Source organism: Aotus nancymaae, unplaced genomic scaffold, assembly GCF_030222135.1.
Source record: "Aotus nancymaae isolate 86718 unplaced genomic scaffold, 86718_ANA_hifiasm-v0.15.2.pri h1tg000019l, whole genome shotgun sequence".
In the NCBI taxonomy this organism is placed as follows: domain Eukaryota; kingdom Metazoa; phylum Chordata; class Mammalia; order Primates; family Aotidae; genus Aotus; species Aotus nancymaae.
This window is the reverse complement of record NW_026988431.1, coordinates 17,779,555-17,797,651: the sequence shown is the minus strand read 5'-3', so window position 1 is coordinate 17,797,651 and position 18,097 is coordinate 17,779,555. Positions and strand designations below refer to the sequence as shown.

At 40.2% G+C, this 18,097-nt stretch overlaps 1 protein-coding gene across 2 annotated transcripts in view; it reads left to right on the top strand.

Annotated features, from left to right (window-relative positions):
- UBE2E2 (ubiquitin conjugating enzyme E2 E2) overlaps positions 1-9,285 on the top strand; it is a 385,198-nt gene extending 375,913 nt beyond the window's left edge. For both annotated transcript variants that reach the window (XM_021674577.2, XM_021674580.2), the window contains exon 6: positions 8,428-9,285. In XM_021674577.2, the coding sequence (XP_021530252.1) occupies positions 8,428-8,525 (98 nt within the window). In that variant the 3' untranslated portion in view covers positions 8,526-9,285. The remainder of the gene's footprint in view (positions 1-8,427) is intronic.
- The last annotated feature ends 8,812 nt before the right edge of the window (positions 9,286-18,097 follow it).

Genomic DNA, 18,097 nt, shown 5'->3' with positions numbered 1-18,097 from the left:
GTTTGTTTTGTCACCTAGGTAATAAGCATAGGTAGTTTTTCTGTCCTCACCCTTCTCCCACCCTCCACCCTCAAGTAGGCCCTGGTGACTGTTGTTTGCTTCTTTGTGTCCATAGGTACTTAATGTTTAGCTCCCACTTATAAGTGAGAACATGCAGTATTTTATTTTCTCTTCCTGTATTTGCTTAAGATGATGGCCTCCAGCTCTATCTATGTTGCTGCAAAGGACGTGATCTCATTCTTTTTTATGACTGCGTAGCATTCTTTTGTTTATCTAATCTACCATTGATGGGCATTTAGGTTGATTCTACATCTTTGGTATTGTGAATAGGGCTACGATGAACATACACATACATGTTTCTTTATGGTAGAAAGATTATATTCCTTCAGGTGTATTCCCAGTAATGGCATTGCTGGGTTAAATGGTAATTCTGCTTTGAATTCTTTGGGAAATCACCACCTGCTCTCCACAGTGGTTTGTGGAAATGCTTTACATTCCCACCAGCAGTGTATAAGCATTCCCTCTTTTTCATAACCTTTCCAGCATCTCTTATTTTTTGACATTTTAGTAATGGTCATTCTGACTGGTATCGTGATGATATATCTCATTTTGATTTTGATTTGCATTTATTTAATGATCAGTGATCATTTTTTCATATGCTTGTTGGCCGCATGTATGTCTTCTTTTGAGAAATGTCTGTTTGTGTCCTTTGCCCACCTTTTAATGGGGTTGGTTTTTTGCTTGTAAATTTGTTTAAGTTCCATATAGACTCTGGATATTAGAACTTTGTCAGATGCATAGTTTGCAGATATTTTCTCCTATTCTGTAGAATTTCTGTTTATTCTGTTGATAGTTTGTGTGTGTGTGTGTGTTGCTTGTTCGGTTGGTTTTTTGCTGTGCAGGCTCTCTTTCATTTAATTAGGTCCCATTTGTTAATTTTTGGTTTTGTCACAGTTGCTTTTGGAGTCTTCATCATGGAATTTTTGCCAGGGTCTGTGTCCAGAATGGTGTTTCCCAAGTTGTCCTCCAGGGTGTTTATAGTTTTAGGTTTTACATTTAAGTATTTAATCCATCTTGGTTGATGTTTGTATGTGGTGTAAGGAGGGGGTCCAATTTCAGTCTTCTGTATATTAGCCCATCACCATTTATTGAATAGGGAGTCCTTTCCCCATTGCTTATTTTTGTCCACTTTGTCAAAGATCAGATGGTCGTAAATCTGTGGCATTATTTCTGGGCTCTTTAATTGATTCCACTGGTCTATGTGTCTGTTTTTGTATAAGTATCATGCTGTTTTGGTTAATATAGCTTTGTAGTATGCTTTGAAGTCAGGTCATGTGACACTTCTAGCTTTGTTTTTTTTCCTTAGTATTGCTTTGGCTATTCAGGCTGTTTTTGGTTCCAAATGAATCTTAAAATAGTTTTTTCTAATTCTGTGAAGAATGTCATTGATAGTTTGACAGAAATAGCATTGAATCTGTAAATTGCTTTGGACAGTATGGCCATTTTAACAATCTTCTTTCTATCCCTGAGCATGGAATGTTTTTTCATTTGTTTTTACCACCTCTGATTTCTTTGAGCAATGATTTGTAATTCTCATTGTAAAGATCTTTACCTCCCTGGTTAACTGTATTTTATCCTTTTTGTGGCTATTGTGAATGAGATTGTTTTCTTGTTTTGGCTCTCAGCCTGTTTGGTGTTGGTGTATATAAATGGTACTGATTTTCGTGCATTGATTTTGTATCCTGAGACTTTGCTGAAGTTGTTTATCAGATCAAGGAGCTTTTGGGCAGGGACAGTGGGGTTTTCTAGGGTATAGAATCATATCATCTACAAACAGGGATAGTTTGACTTCTTCTCTTCTTATTTGAATGCCTTTTCTTTCTTTCTCTTGCCTGATTGCTCTGGCTAGGAATTCCAATGTGATATTGAATAAGAGTAGTGAGAGAGAGAATCCTTGTTTTGTTCAGGATTTCAAAGGAGTATGCCTCTAGCTTTTGCTCATTTAGTATGATGTTGGCTGTGGGGTTTTCGTAGAGGGCTCTTGTTATTTTGAAGTATGTTCCTTGAGTACCTAGTTTGTTGAGGGTGTTTAACAAGATGATATGTTGAATTTTAAAAGCGTTTTCTGCATCTGTCGAGATGATCATGTGGTTTTTTTGCATTCTGTTTGTGTGATGAATCGCATTTGTTGATTTGCATATCTTGAGCCAACCTTGCATCCCAGGGATAAAATCTACTTGATGATAGTGGATTACCTTTTTTGTATGCTCTGCTGCATTCAGTTTGCTAGTATTTTGTTGAGGATTTTTGCATCTACATTCATCAATCCCTTTTAGTCTTGATCTATGTCTCTGTTCTCCCTTTTCTAGACAGGACTATAAACCCTTTGGCTTCCAAGATACCCAGTGTAGCTCCATCTATTAAAGAGGCAAGGTAGGAGTTGAGCCTTTTTCTTTTAGAATCAAAGGTGCACATACCACAAATCTCAAAAAATGGGAAGAGGTAGAATATGCATAACAATCTTTTTTTTTCTTTCTTTCTTTCTTTTTTTTTTTTGTAAAGACAGGGTCTCATTCTGTCACCCTGGCTGGAGTGCAGTGGCACAATCATGGCTTACTGTAATCATGACCTCCTGGGCTCCAGTGAACCTCCTATCTCAGCCTCCCAAGTAGCTGGGACCACAGGTACATGCCACTACACCCAGCTATTTTTTATTTTTTAATTTTAATTTTATTTTTGTAGAGATGGGTTCTCACTGTGTTGCCCAGTCTTGGTCTCAAAATCCTCAGCTCAAGCTATCCTCCTGCCTCAGCCTCCCAAAGCTCTGAGCTTACAGGCATGAGCCAATGCGCCCAGTCAGTATTCACTCACTTGCAAATAGCGATGGTTAGTTCACAAGTATGTACTCTTTGCTTCTGAATTGTGTAGGGAGACAGAGGTGAGATGAGTAAGGGAGGAAGTAGATATGAGTAAGAAGAAGGCATGTTCCCCTTCATCTGTAATCTTGCAGTCTTACACTGTGTATTCAGGTTAGTATTTTATGGCTGATATTTTGTCAACAAAAATGCTATGATGGTAAGAGCAGTAGCTCATCCTGTAATCGTACCACTTTCAGAGGCCAAGATGGGAGGACACTTGCAGCCAGGAGTTTAAGACCAGCTTAGGCAACATAGGGAGACCTCGTCTCTACCAAAAAAAAAATAAATAAATAACTGGACATGGTGATGTGTGCCTGTAGTCTCAGCTAGTCAAGAGGTTGAGGCAGAAAGATTGCTTGAACCCAGGGGTCAAGGCTGAAGTGAGCCATTATCCTACCGCTGCATTCCAACCAGGGCAATAGAGCGAGACCTTATCTCAAAAAAAAAAAAAGAGATGATTTTTATTAAACAGATAAGGAAATGTGGTTTAGAGGAAAGATTTGTATACCCAACTTCCATCTCTATTCTATTAATAGATAAAATATTAATTAATATTAATATCAATACCCAACTTCCATCTCTATTCTATTAATCACACTGTAGGTCCTGTACCTCTGCCTCAGGGAACCTCTAATACATGCCATACTGGTATTTGGGAGAATTAAGTACTTAAAGTCGTCTAACCGTGCTCTGTATAAGTCTGAACATGCTTCTCTTTTTAAAAGTGTAAATAATTATTGAACAAAAACAGAAAATGTAGGAGACTTTTATTTCAGATTACTTATCTACTGATTAATTTTGTGGCTTTTCTTTAGTAAAGATGAGGAAAACTGACAGATGATAATCCCAAATATTAATAAAGATTTGGGAAAATAGTAATCTAGAAACCCAAAATGATGAGAAATCTTTTCTTCTTGTTAGAGAAACAGGATACAGCAATTTATGTTTGGAGACAGGCTTGGATGGCAGAGTGAGACCCTGTCTCAAAAAAAAAAAAAAAACTATTGGTTGATAACTTGGTTGTTATAAGTAGAATTTTCGATGCCGCAAAAGAAGTAGCATTTGAATATAAATTTCCTCAGCAAGGCAATTTACTTCCGTAGAAGAGTGCGGCTCACACATGGAACCTGGACAAGGGAGGGAAAGGGGTACTTATGCCTGAAGGAGGTCGCCCTGTGTCATTCCCCTATTGGCTAGGGTTAGACCTCACAGTCTAGTCTAATTCCGACTGGCTATTTTAAAGGGAGCAGGGGTATGAGCCAGAGTAGCAGGACAGGTAGTTTGGCGGGAAGAATGGTTACGGGCAGGTCAGAGCAGGTAGGCAGAGGTCAAAGCAGGAGACCAGAGCAGGTGACTGGAACAGGTGTCCTGGATGAGTCAGGACAGGACAGGGGACTGGGGGAACAGATGTGAACTATTGATTAGAACTGGTGGAAAAGGTTGTTTACTGAAACTACAAGGAAGTTAAACTTTAAAATAGAGAATTAAAGAATAAGAGAGCTGAACATACTAACATACTGATTCTTTGAAGAGAAACTTGGGGTTCACTATATCTAACATGGTTTTTATTTTTTTTATTACCTTTTAGTTTTGCTAGATTTGTTACTTTTATTTACCATTTATTAGGTTTAATGTTCTGCTAAGAAACAGTATTTTCAGACTTTGACATTGAGAAGTCTTCCCTTAATTAAGCATATACAATTTACCATTTTCAGCAGAGATCCATTTTCACAACTAGTTCTTCAGGATTATTCCACTGAACTGAATCTTTATGTGCAGCATATGAAAAAGTGGTTTGTAGTCTTTTTCTCCTTTCATGAAATACTAGTTTAAACACTAGCTACTGGGAGTAATATTCAGAAAATCATAAGGACATGTAAATTGATATGAGAAGATAGTTACTATGTTTAATAGAATATTAACTCTGTCACCCAGGCTGGAGTGTGATGGCATGGTCACAGCTCACTGCAGTCTTATACTTCTGGGCTCAAGCAAGCCTCCCAGGTAGGCTGGACTACAGGGGCACACCACCACACCTGGCTAATTTTTGTTATTTTTTTGTGGAGATGGGTGTCTCACTGTGTTGCCCAGGCTGGTCTTGAACTCGTAGCCCCAAGCTATCTTCCACCCTCAGACTCCCAAAGTATTGGAATTATGGACGTGGGCCATCACACCCAGCCAATAACATGATTTTTTTAACTCCTTCATTTTATATTTTTACTTTATCCCTTCGTTTTATACTGTAAACAAATTTAAGATTTGTATCACTTCCAAAGATACATGCATGGTAATGGTCCTCACAGTGTTGTTTTTAAAGCAAAAGTTGGAGAATACCCAAACATCTAAAAACAGGAAATTCGTTCTTAATTCAGGTATTAGAAATGATGACGTAGATTGACAATTATTTATGTAAAAAGTTATTTACCATATTGATATAAAAATCATATAGTTATTTTTTAAAAGATTACAAAAGCAGAATATAAGTTAATCCCTTTTTTTTTTTACGTGATATGTTTAGAAGTATAGGAAGAAAACATGCCAAGATGTTAACAGTAGTTTTCTTTGGGTGGATTTATACATGAGATGGTCTTTACTTTCAACTTTCTGTCTTGCATGTTGTCTGAGGTGATTTTTAATTACTGTTTTATAGTTAGTTAGCATGTATAATTTTACAGGTGGAAAACAATATTTTTAAAATCAAATTTGAAAACGTAAAAGAAGCTTGAAAGCAATTAAACGTTATTTAAGCATGCAAAAGAAGTTTACACAATGTACAGTAATTGTGTTACCAACACTCCAACTTGTTTTTCATTGTTTCTCCTTTTGCCTGTACTGAAATACTATTAACACTTGATATGGCACATTTTCCCACCCCACAGCTTCTTGTTCCCTTTATTCTTCATTTGTTTCCTTCTGCCCACTTTGAGCTGAAGTGACAGACCTGTCTTATTCCCAGTGTGTACACTCTGGATGTGGGTACAGTTTGAGGTGGAACAGATACATCATTGTCATTCTTCTGACATTGAGCCTTCCCTCAATCAGTAAGTTAGAATGGCTCTTCAGTGTGTTTCACTAATATAAGTTCTATTTAATTAAATACCTATCTTGAGTGATACAAACTTAAGCTATTAAGGATGCCCATGTTTCACCTTAGTCTTTGCATTCTAGAATGCCAGGAATCAGAACGAGATTATTTTTTTCAAAGATAGACCCTTTCTACTCTAATGTCTTAATTACTTAGGCTCAACTGAAAGGCCACATTTCAGAAATAGTATCCTGGCCAATTCCCAGGTATTTTGTGTCTGTATTTGGTATTGCTGGTTTAAATCTTATGAATCTTGACTGGACTGGTTTAAATTGTAGAGTTTTGGTTTCAACATCTGGAAAAATGAAGGAGAAGAATCACAAAGAGTAGGCAGAAAGGTAAAAGTTCTGAATAAACCCACATGCCAAGTAACCTACTAATTGTGATATAAGTGAATGTAGGAAACTGGCTTCTCCCTAGAATAATTATTACAAGATAAGCCCAATTCCAAGAAAACTTGAGCAAGGTCTTGTTGAGCAGGCTTTCAAAGCCTTTATTATCATCTGCCTGAGCAGATGGATTAAAAGGCAGTGTTTCTATTACACCTTTCCTATTGAGAACGTATGACTGACTGTGAATGTCTTACAGGGTTAGAGCCTCAGGATCTTCCCAAGTTGCAGGTGTTGTTGGACTACAGACATACTTCCAGATTCTCTACCATTTTTTCCTACTAAACATTAGCTTTTCATGATTTTTCTCATTTTCTCTTTTGGTTCCTTCTTACCTGCCTGCTCTAATACACCCAAATTCCCAATACCAAAAAACGGGGGGAAAACCAGGGAAAGAGTAAAATTAAAGAACTGAAGGGAAAAGAGTAGAATCTGGGATCTTTAGGAACCTAAGTTACTTTTTTTTTTAATTAATTTTTTTGTTGTTGTTGTTGTTTTTGTTTTGTTTTTGAGACGGAGTTTCACTCTTGTTACCCAGGCTGGAGTGCAATGGCGTGATCTCAGCTCACCGCAACCTCCGCCTCCTGGGTTCAGGCAATTCTCCCGCCTCAGCCTCCCGAGTAGCTGGGACTACAGGCATGCACCACCATGCCCAGCTAATTTTTTGTATCTTTAGTAGAGACGGGATTTCACCATGTTGACCAGGATGGTCTCGATCTCTTGACCTCGTGATCCACCCGCCTCAGCCTCCCAAAGTGCTGGGATTACATTTTGGTCTTTTTTTTAAAGAAGGTCTCATTCTGTCACCCAGGCTGATGTGCAGTGGCACAATTATAGCTCGCTACAGACTCAAACTCCTGGACTCAAGCAATCCTGCTGCTTCGGCCTTCCAAAGTACTGGTATTATAAGCATGAGCCTCTGTGCCCCAATTTTTCTAATTAAACGTTGACCCAATCAATATTCTGGATAGAAAGCTATCTCCCAGTACCCTGTAGTTAAGAGGGTGAACTCTGGCTCCAAGCCCTGCTTCACCCCTTGCTCCATTTTGGGCAAGTGACTGAGCCTCCTTATGCTCCAGTTTCCTCCTGTGTCAGCTCCTCAGAAATCCATGTCATTAACATGTTAGAGTTTTAGGACATGGTAAACCATGGTGAGTGTCAGCTATTAGTAACGTCTATTAGTATATTTGTAATAATGAGCTATGTAGATTGGATGTTCCCAAATTTTGAGGAAGAAGTGAACCATCTCTCCCCTCTTTTGACTGCGTCCAGCTCAGACTCTGCCGCCTCCTTAGAGAAGATAATCTGGCAGGAGAGTGCCACCTGCCTATGGTGCCAGCCTAGGTTAAGGAGTTGTCCAGACCTCCAAACTTCTTCCCAAGAGAGCTCATCAAGAGCCCTGGAGTCCCCCTCCCATAGCCCACCTGCATTTTCTCTATGAAGTATCTACTTGAAGACAAATGGCTCACACCTGTAATCCCAGCACTTTGGGAGGCTGAGGCAGGAGGATCACTTAAGCCCAGGAGTTTGAGACTAGCCTGGACAACATAGTGAGACACCATCTCTACAAAAAAATTTAAAAATTAGCCAGACATTGTTACACACACCTGTGGTCCCAGCTTCTCAGGAGGCTGAGGCAGAAGGAGGATTGCTTGATCCTAGGAGGTCAAGGCTACAGTCAGCTGTGATCACGCCACTGCACTCTAGCCTTGATGACAGAGCAAGACCCTGTCTCAAAAGAAAAAAAATACAAAGGGAGCAGGGTGAGAAGTATGTGGTGGGGACAGGGAAAGAGAATAAGACTTGTCAAGAAATGTGATAAGAGCTATCAATAAAACAGAAAGCTGACTCTTTGGGCAGCTGGTGTGAAATGTAGTCTGTCGGCAGCAGGTCACTGGCTCAGCTGCAGCAATGGTGGTCCAGGTTAGAAGAGCAGCTTCTCATCTCCTCCCCTCTTGCTGCTTGCCAGCTTTCTGAACACTCCTTCCCCAGCGGTGCTGGTATTTACTGACTCCCAACTCTGCTTTCCTTGCAGCTGACCCTCTGGTGGGCAGCATCGCCACACAGTACATGACCAACAGAGCAGAGCACGACCGGATGGCCAGACAGTGGACCAAGCGGTACGCCACATAGGGGCCTGCTGCCTGCTGCCCCCGCCGGACCTGTGCAAGCACATTCACCAAGTGCATCAGTAGCCCTACCCACCCCTCCAGACCTCGGTTCTTATTTTCCTATTTTTATTAAATTTGGAACCATTTTGTGATGGTATGTTGTCCATCTTCCCATCCCACTTCTTCCTGCCCCACTTCCTCTCTCCCATGCTTTCTTTTTTCTCTCATTTTATTCCCCTGTTGATTTCTATTAACTTGAAAGATTTGGGATTTTTTTCCCACCTCATCATAGATGGGAACTTTTGTTTTCAGTGCAAACAATGTTGGACCTGTAATAGTAAGAGCTTTCTTACAAAGCTTTGTATTACTGTGTGGTTTTGTTTTTTTTGTTGTTGTTTATTTGATTTTGATTTTGATTTTTTTTTCCTTTTATGTGATCTTTGGGAAAACACATTCAGAATTATATCTCGTTTCTACTTAAATGTAGTGCTTAGGGTTAATTTTTTGTACTGAAGTCTTTATTGGTGGGTGCATGCTACTGGGAACAAGTTTTTGTACAAGAGCTTCAATCAGAATCACTGTGCATTACTGAGACTCTGTTTATCACTAGCCTTCTGTCCCACAACGCAGAAGACTGTTGGATTGAACAAAATAATATGTATTTTGATTTACTTAAAGTGCTTGTAAATTTCTTAGGGACCTGCCACTTTTGACTGTGGATCAGTTGATGTACACTTGTATTATTAAAGCACTCAATAAATCACTGTGGCTGATAAAATGCACTTCTGGTAACCCGACATTTGCTTTGTGTCCTGGTGACTGCTGTAGCCTTACGTACAGTGAGGCTTGTCTAATTCAATTACAGGTTCAAGTATATTTTTCATCTCAAACCTCTAATATTTCTTTGTAGTTGAGTTGCTTAGCATGTGGAATTTCTCCAGCTGTCAGTAGCCTGATGATTTTATGGTTGTTATAGTAGGTTGCTATCATTTAACATATTGACTGGGCATTTTTCTGTTACAACCTTCTTTATCAACAATTAAAATATGTAACTCCAAAAATAGTCTTCTGGTGAAAGTGAAGTCTGAGCTACTCATTGTGTTCAGCCACTTTCGACTGTATTTCTCTGAAAATTGTTACAGTGATTGCCCTCAAGCTTTGTTTTGTTCTTTTTTTTCTCCATGATTTTAGCAAAAGAAGTAAACTCAGCTGTATTGGTCACGGTCAACACATTCAATGACAAAGGTGTCTGTCTGGCTTCACCTTCAGGCTATTTTAGTGTGCAGCTATAAGAGGCAGAGGAAACATGGGTGTTGTAGTTTCTAGAACACTCTGACTTGCTGATTGATAATTCAGGGTTCTTTGTGTAACAAAGCGTAGTGGAAACTTCTACTACTCCTCCACCAAATACAGTTAGAGACCCCACCAAACGCTTGGTCTCATTTAAGGAACCATTAACACTTTCACTGCTGAATAGTAGAATTTACAAATATAAATCATCCACCTCGAAATATTTTAACATTTAAAATGCCTGATTGAAAAGATACAGTTTTTGTTGTTTTTAACTAGTTAAAAATAAATCCTGGGCTGGGCGCGGTGGCTCACGCCTGTAATCCCAGCACTTTGGGAGGCCGAGGCAGGTGGATCACGAGGTCAAGAGACCGAGACCATCCTGGTCAACATGGTGAAATCCCGTCTTTACTAAAAGTACAAAAAATTAGCTGGGCATGGTGGTGCATGCCTGTAATCCCAGCTACTCGGGAGGCTGAGGCAGGAGAATTGCCTGAACCCAGGAGGCGGAGGTTGCGGTGAGCCGAGATCGCGCCATTGCACTCCAGCCTGGGTAACAAGAGCAAAACTCCATCTCAAAAAGAATAATAAAAATAAAAATAAATCCTAAGAAAATATATTTAAATATTGCAATGCCACTTTTAAACCAAAATACCCGAGAATATTTTTGGTCTTTTTAATAACAATTTTACCATTTATTTTATTTAAAAACATTTTTCAGCGTGCCAGAATGCTGTATGGTCCGTTGCACTACTCAACCCTCTAGTTGTAGCACAAGGAGCCACAGACAGATGTAAATGCATTGGGCACAGCTTTTTTCCAGTGAAACTTTATTTATCACAGTAGGCATGGGATTTGGCCCATGGGTTGTAGTTTGTCAGTCCTGACACAGACCACCATAGACTGGGGGATCAGGGGGAAATCAGATAACTATGTGTCATTTCTTTCTTTAACATAAAATAAATACAACATGGCACAACACTGATTTTTGGAAAATTGCTCAGAATGTTTAATTGCCTACAGAGTTTCTCATCACAAAGTTTTTTATTTTTACTTTAATACTTGAGATTTTAAAATTCAGCACTAAAAGCATTGAACCATTGAAAATGAAGTTTTATTAAATTGGTTTTTTCTCCTACTTTTGGCTGATTAAACCAGACCCATAATACTAATATTGCCCTTAATAGGCAATCTTTAAATTAAAACTGCTTTTGTTTTTCTGTAGCAACAAGGTCTCACTATGTTGCCCAGGCTGGTCTCAAACTCCTGGCCTCAAGTGATCCTCTCACCACGATCTCCAAAATTGCTAGGTTTATATGGGCTTGAGCCACTATAGCCAGCCAGCATGTGTTTTAAATAATAAATATATTATATTCCACATTTCATATCTACTTCTATGTCAGACAATTTGAATGTGTTATTAGGCCAGACTTGGTGGCTCACACCTGTCATCCCAGCACTTTAGCATGCCATGGTGGCCAGATCGCTTGAGCCCAGGAGTTCAAGACCAGCCTGGGAAACATGGCAAAACCCAGTCTCTACAAAAAAATTTTAAAATAAGCTGGGCATGGTGGTGTACCCCCGTAGTCCCTGCCACTCAGGAGGATTAGGTGGGAGGATCACCTGAACCCAGGAAGTTAAGGCTGCAGTGAACCATAATTGTACCATTGCATCCCCAGCCTGGGCAACAGAGCAAGACCCTGTCTCAAAAACAAAACAAAATTTACGTCATTTTGGAGCCAAAGATTACAACAATTCTAGTAGGAATTCTAGTCACTGACCTGTTTGTTTTCCTGTGAGCCATTTTTAGGTTTAATACTAATACGTGATATGAAGAGGCTGAAAAACTTTTCTCCCAACTTTGTGAATTATAAATACTTCATGACAAACAAATATATCCAGCTTCAAATTGTAAAAGCTAGAGAAACTCCAGAGAAACCAAAAAACTGTTAGTAGAGCTTAAGACTAGATTCCAAATAACATGGTGATTTTACTTGAAATCTGTTATCACAGCAGGCAATACAATTCCAATAAATGTTTGAAAATGCTTGTGAAATAAGATTTAAAAGTAGTTTGGCACTCAGTAAACTAAATTGTTTGGCTTAAAAATATGGGGATAAGATTTCTAAAATTTAGAAATTATTCTGTACGCTAATGTTACTGAACTTTTTGCAGTAGCTATCGTTAAGTATAGTATTTGTAGCTGTGTTGATAAAACGTTGGCAGATCCTTGACTGAGGCAAGACCACTGGTTATTGAGGAAATGGTTTGAGATAATATTTGTTGATCTTCAATCATTCAAAAGGTTATGTCCTTAATTCGTCATTAAGCTGCAAATAAGTTGAACATTCTTTGTCTGTTCTACAGGAATCCATTGATGATAGCAATTACAGAAGTAGTCAGTCTTCTTCTTATTCTAGGATTAGAAAGTAAACATAGAAGTTCATCATGTAATACTTGTTTAGGAATTAAAAATAAAGGAAATAATATTTATTCAGAATGTACTATACCAGGCCATAATAAGTCATTTATTATGATGACTGCCTGCCCCTTAAGGGTGGAGGTGGCCCTCAGTCACAAAAAGCTGTCCAGGTGCCAAAGCGAGATTCCCACTCAAGCATGTGACACCAGAGCCCTTGCTGTCAACTACAAGACCTCATAGAACTTTCCTCTGTCTATGACGGCATACCATAAAAATGAATCGGCATAATTCAGTCTTAGAGTCAAGGTGGAGTATAATTCCTAGGTGGTAGAGTTTTGCCATCTTCAAAAAATGGGGAAAAAATGTTGAAGAAAATGTGGACTTGGTATTAGATGGGAGACCAGACAGGAGGGACCAGCATTCTAATCTTAGAGGTGCTGCATGTGGATCTGAGCAGCCATGAGGAAAGGTGTCACTTGGAAAACCCCAGAACTTCATTGCATCTCAGTACTACAATAAAAGGAGTGTTAATTATTGCCAGGCATGGCAACCTTTTAATGTCTATATCTTTTAAAAAGAGAGATGTTTATGCTTAATACTGAAAACAGTTGAAATTGCACCCAAAAAGCCCTACCAGAGTATCCTGACCACCTGCATTTTATTTCAGGGTGGCTTTATAACTGTCAAAGTATCCCTGCTATACAGGGCATCCTCATATGTGGACCAGGACTGCAAGCTAAATGAGCACATCCTATACCTCAGCTAGTCCTAGAATTGTCCTCAGAGGAAATGAAGAGCTGACCTAGCTATATTCTGGACCCTAATGTTTTAAGCTACATCAGATCTGGAATCCACTGGAGTTGAGACCATCACGAACTTAGAGTAGCTTAGCCTCTGAGGACCTTCAATGGTAGCCATGTGTTTCCCCACATCCACCTTGGGAACCGACTGGTTGCCTGAGCCTGGAACATTCCTTCTCTGCTAATAGAAGAAGTGTTCACATTCCTTTCACTCTCATGTTCCACCGTGAGCACTGGTAATGTGGGTTAAGGTTATCTTAAAACAGAACATCTGATGTCTCAGGAACCCCTTGGTCCTGGACAAACCAAGACTGTTGGTCACACGAGCTTTTGTGCTCAGTTTCAGGGCGAGATCTTAGGCAACGTCTAGGACCAGTTTTTCCCTAGAAATGCTCTACTTAAGGACAGCGTTTTCCGTGATGCACAATGATCCCTTTAGAAGAGAAGTGCACTCTGCTATCTGAGAGCCCCTGCCCCTCTCTATGGCTTCCACACCTAGGCCTCTTCATTCATTTCCTGCTTCTGAAGGCCTCTGAGGGATTTAAACCAACTGGACCCTTTCTTTACATCTCCAAACATGGCTTAAGGTATGTATGTCTTTCTGTGAAGGAATAGAATAAGTAATCTGAAGACTAATAAGCGTTTTGGGAAGATGTCTTAAAAGGAACATGTATGAATTTTTAAATGTGGGACCCACACAGGAAAATGGAGGAGATGTGTGACCACTGATCTCTCTTATCTGTTTATAAATCCATACAGTCAAAGTGGGGGCCTACCCCAATTATTCCAGAATGCCCAGTGTCAGTTTTCACTTCCAGTTACAGAAGGAAACCTTACCCTCTAACCTTGACAACCTTTGGAGCTCTGTGATTCCCAGTCCACCTCTTATAGCATCCCCTCCTTCCCCTCAACATGACCCTCACCCATCTTTTTAAAAATTAGATAGGAGGTTAGAGTTCAGGATGACAATCACATCCTGGTTTATAGAAATTGAGACCTCCTGAGAAACCATGTCAAGCTATGCAACAGAGAAGTAACAGATGCTTTGCAATTGGTGCCTCTGAGCACATTCAGAAACACCAAGCAAGATTCTTTTACTTAATCCATAGTTCAAAACAGTACAAAGGAGCAGTGAAAGGTCACACTCTGCTGGTGAGCCTGCTGCTGTGCTAAAATTGCCTAGAAGTAAGATGATCACATTCTTCATTGTCTGTCGGTCTCCAACTTGAAATTACTCACAAACAGATAAATACATGACGATGGCCACCACCACGAACTTTGACAATTTTAGTCTCTGCCCTTTAGACCAACAGCTGACTTTATGCTCGCCACAAAACAGCTCTCAAGTACTGTGATTTGAAAATCAAAGAAGTGTATGTTCAGTTATTAGAAACCTGTGACGAGAAACTCCAGAAGCTATTATTAATTCCCAAGAGACCCCATGCACTTTAAGCAATCTATGAGGAAATTATGTTAAATTCAAGCATGACTGTGCATTTTTACTGAAATGTGAAACATATGCCTGTATTAAAGAATCCCCAAATTCCCATGTGTTCTTAATGATATGTAGTAAAATGCCAGTGTACTTGTCAGTCCAGATTTGGGCTGCTGGATTTGGGGGCAATGGTAATGTTTAGTTACTGCTTGGAATTTTTTTTTACAGATTTACAGGGTACAGGTGCATTTCTGTTACATGGATAGCTTAAACTTTTTTAATAGTCGAATGAGAGAAAAAATAGGTTTATATAAAAATTGTTTTTTAACATAACAATAAAATTTTTATAAAGTGAGTATTTTAAAAGTACATTTACATAAAGATACTACCTTGCTAGGTACTACAAAATAATCTAAAGACTGTATGCATTAAACCCCCAAAATATTTGTAAGCAATTTACACTTGATTAAGAGGTCACAGGGTAAGTTGCTGGGTCAGCACCATCAAGGGAGAAATGTGCTCTAGTTAAGAAGAATAGAAATTTTGTCAGGGTGGTATTATTATTAATGTCAAGAAATTGAGAGTGTATCCTCTATTTAGGGAAGATGAATGGGGAACTATAATTCCTTCTGAGGCAGAGTCTATAAATTATCTCTAATACCCATTCTCCTTTTCTTCCTTTTATTATAAATAGAACTATTGGAGTTTCAGCTGGGCATGTGGCCACTCCACTAGAAACTAAATTCCCCAACCTCCATGCGATAGATTGATTACAAAAAATAGTCCCAATCCTTCCCAGTATCTCCATCTTTTGCACCTTCTTTCACAAAAAGGTGGAGTCTTTGTTCCCCCAACTTGACTGGCCTTGTGACTTGCTTTGACTGGGAGACTCTGGAAGTTATTTTGTGCCAGCTTCCAGCCTTGGCCTCCAGAAGCCTTGCCACTTCCCCACTTTCTTGGACTCCTTCCATGCCTTGAGAGTAAGCTCCAGGCTACCCTGCTAGAAGGTGAGAGGTCATGTGGAAAAGAACTGAGACAATCCTAGACCAACCAATCCTCCAATACATGTGGGAACCCAGCCAAGATCAGCAGAGCCACCTACCCAGTTTGTTCTGATAGCAGGTGCTACGTCAACCCAACCAAGACTAGGTAAACTGAGCACCTGATCCTTACATTTGTGAGCAATAATAGAAGGTATTGATTTAAGTCAGTAAGCCAGTGGTTTGTTACACAGCAATAACTAACTAGTACACTTTATTATAGCTAGACATATCCATGGAACAAAATTCTGGCTAAAAAAAGTGAACAGAAGTGACGGGAGCACTTGCAGATCTCATCCTATAAAATGAAGTGGCCTACCCTCCACTACTTCTTTATTCTTTCCTGTGATCTGGAATGTGGGTGTGGTGCTGGTGAGCCCATTGGAACCTTGTCAACACGGGCAGGAGTATGGAGCAGCAAGACAGAGTTGTTCAGTTTTGAATGTGTTGAGATTTAAGTACCTTGAATACATCCAAGTAGAGGTGTTGGATCATTGGATATACTAGCCACACATTCAGGAGAGCACAGTGTCCGGGATGGTAGCTCTGAAGTTGGGAATCATCAGAGTTTAAAGGGGAATGCATTTATGAGAGAGGATGAGATCACTTGGGGAGAGTAAGTGTAGAGTGAGAAGACGAAGAAGGCCAGAACCAAGCCTTGCAGGTGAATCACATGGCTTGCCATCTGTCCTGCCCTTTAACATGTCCTGAGATGACGTTACAACATTTTTAAGTGCTTCTTTAAAAATAATATACCTGCACTTTGGAAGGCTGAGGTGAGTAGATCACCTGAGGTCAAGAATTCAAGACCAGCCTGGGCAACATGGTGAAACCCCATCTCTACTAAAAATACAAAAATTAGCCAGGCATGGTAGCATGCACCTGTAATCCCAGCTACTTGGGAGGCTGAGGCACAAGAATCACTTGAATCCAGGAGGCAGAGGTTGCAGTAAGCCGAGATCGCGCCACTGCACTCCAGCCTGGGCAACAGAGCAAGACTCTGTCTTAGGGGGAAAAAAAAGTGAATGTGCGTTACTTTTGTAATCAGAAGAAAATAAAGGCATAGCAAAAAGGTAAAATATGGAATGGTGGACATATCCTAGGTAGAAAATTGTTTCAATAAGAATTGTTTTAAAAGGAGATGGATTGGGGTGGTAGTTTGAGAGAGATGTTTGATCAAGGGAGGAGCTTTAAAAATGGAAGCTATGGTCAGGCACGGTGGCTCACACCTGTAATCCCAGCACTTTGGGAGACCAAGGCGGGTAGATCACCTGAGGTCAGGAGTTTGAGACCAGCCTGGTGAAACCCCGTCTTTACTACAAATACAAAAATTAGCTGGTCATGGTGGCAGGCACCTGTGGTCCCAACTGCTCGGGAGTCTGAGGCAGGAGAATCACTTAAACCCAGGAGGCAGAGCTTGCGGTGAGCTGAGATTGTGCCATTGCACTCCAGCCCAGGCGACAGAGGGAGACTCCATCTAAAAAAAAAGAAAAAAAATTGGGAGGCCGAGGCGGGTGGATCACGAGGTCGAGAGATCGAGACCATCCTGGTCAACATTGTGAAACCCCGTCTCTATTAATACAAAAAAAAAAAAATTAGCTGGGCACGGTGGCACGTGCCTGTAATCCCAGCTACTCAGGAGGCTGAGGCAGGAGAATTGCCTGAACCCAGGAGGCGGAGGTTGCGGTGAGCCGAGATCGCGCCATTGCACTCCAGCCTGGGTAACAAGAGCGAGACTCCGTCTCAAAAAAAAAAAAAAAAAAAAGAAAAAAAAAAAAAGGAAGCTACTAGAGCCTGCTTATGATGATAAAAATGACCTAAAAGAGAGAGATAGGAATGTGCACTTGCTGCTCAGATCATTGGCATCACCTGGAAGCCTGTTAGAAATGCAGAATCTCCAGCCCCTGGCCCAGATCTTAAGAATCAGACTCTGCATTTTAACAAGCAGGGAATTCACACACATTAAACTTGGAAAAGCACTAAGGGGGCACACTGGGGGACAAGCTTTTGGTAGGAAAGGCAACTTCTCTGTCGTCGCAGGAAGGAGGACCCTGTGGGCTGATGCAGATGCAGGAAGATTTGTTTGTTTGGCAATGGAAAGATGAGAGTCACCACAGCAGTTTCTATTTTCTGAATAAAGAATAAAGCAAGATCACCTTCTAGGAGGCAGGAAGGGAATGTGGAAGATTGAGAGAGAGAAAGTACGAAATAGTCATCTCAGAAAGGGAAGAGTGACCTTATAGAAACGTGGTAAGATCGCCAGCCAATGTTGAGTGTCCACAGGAAGTGTGAGCTCATGAGCTAAAAGAAGTTAAACCTAGTCAGTCAAGTTGTGTAGCTTTGTCCCGTGACATTCAGCTCATTCAGGGCACAAGCAAGGGAAGGCAGACAGGCGGATAATAAAATTAAGGGACTGAATTAAGGAAGGAACTTGTAAGGAACTGATTGATGGATCCTGAAATCCATCCTGGTTGTGGGAGTCCAAAGGCAAGAGGAAGATGGTAGGTAGTGATTACATATGAGGTAAGTAGTCGGCGGTCTGGCATGAATACATTTCACCATATGATTAGTCCTTAACTTTTAGTTATTGACAACATAGTCAAGTTA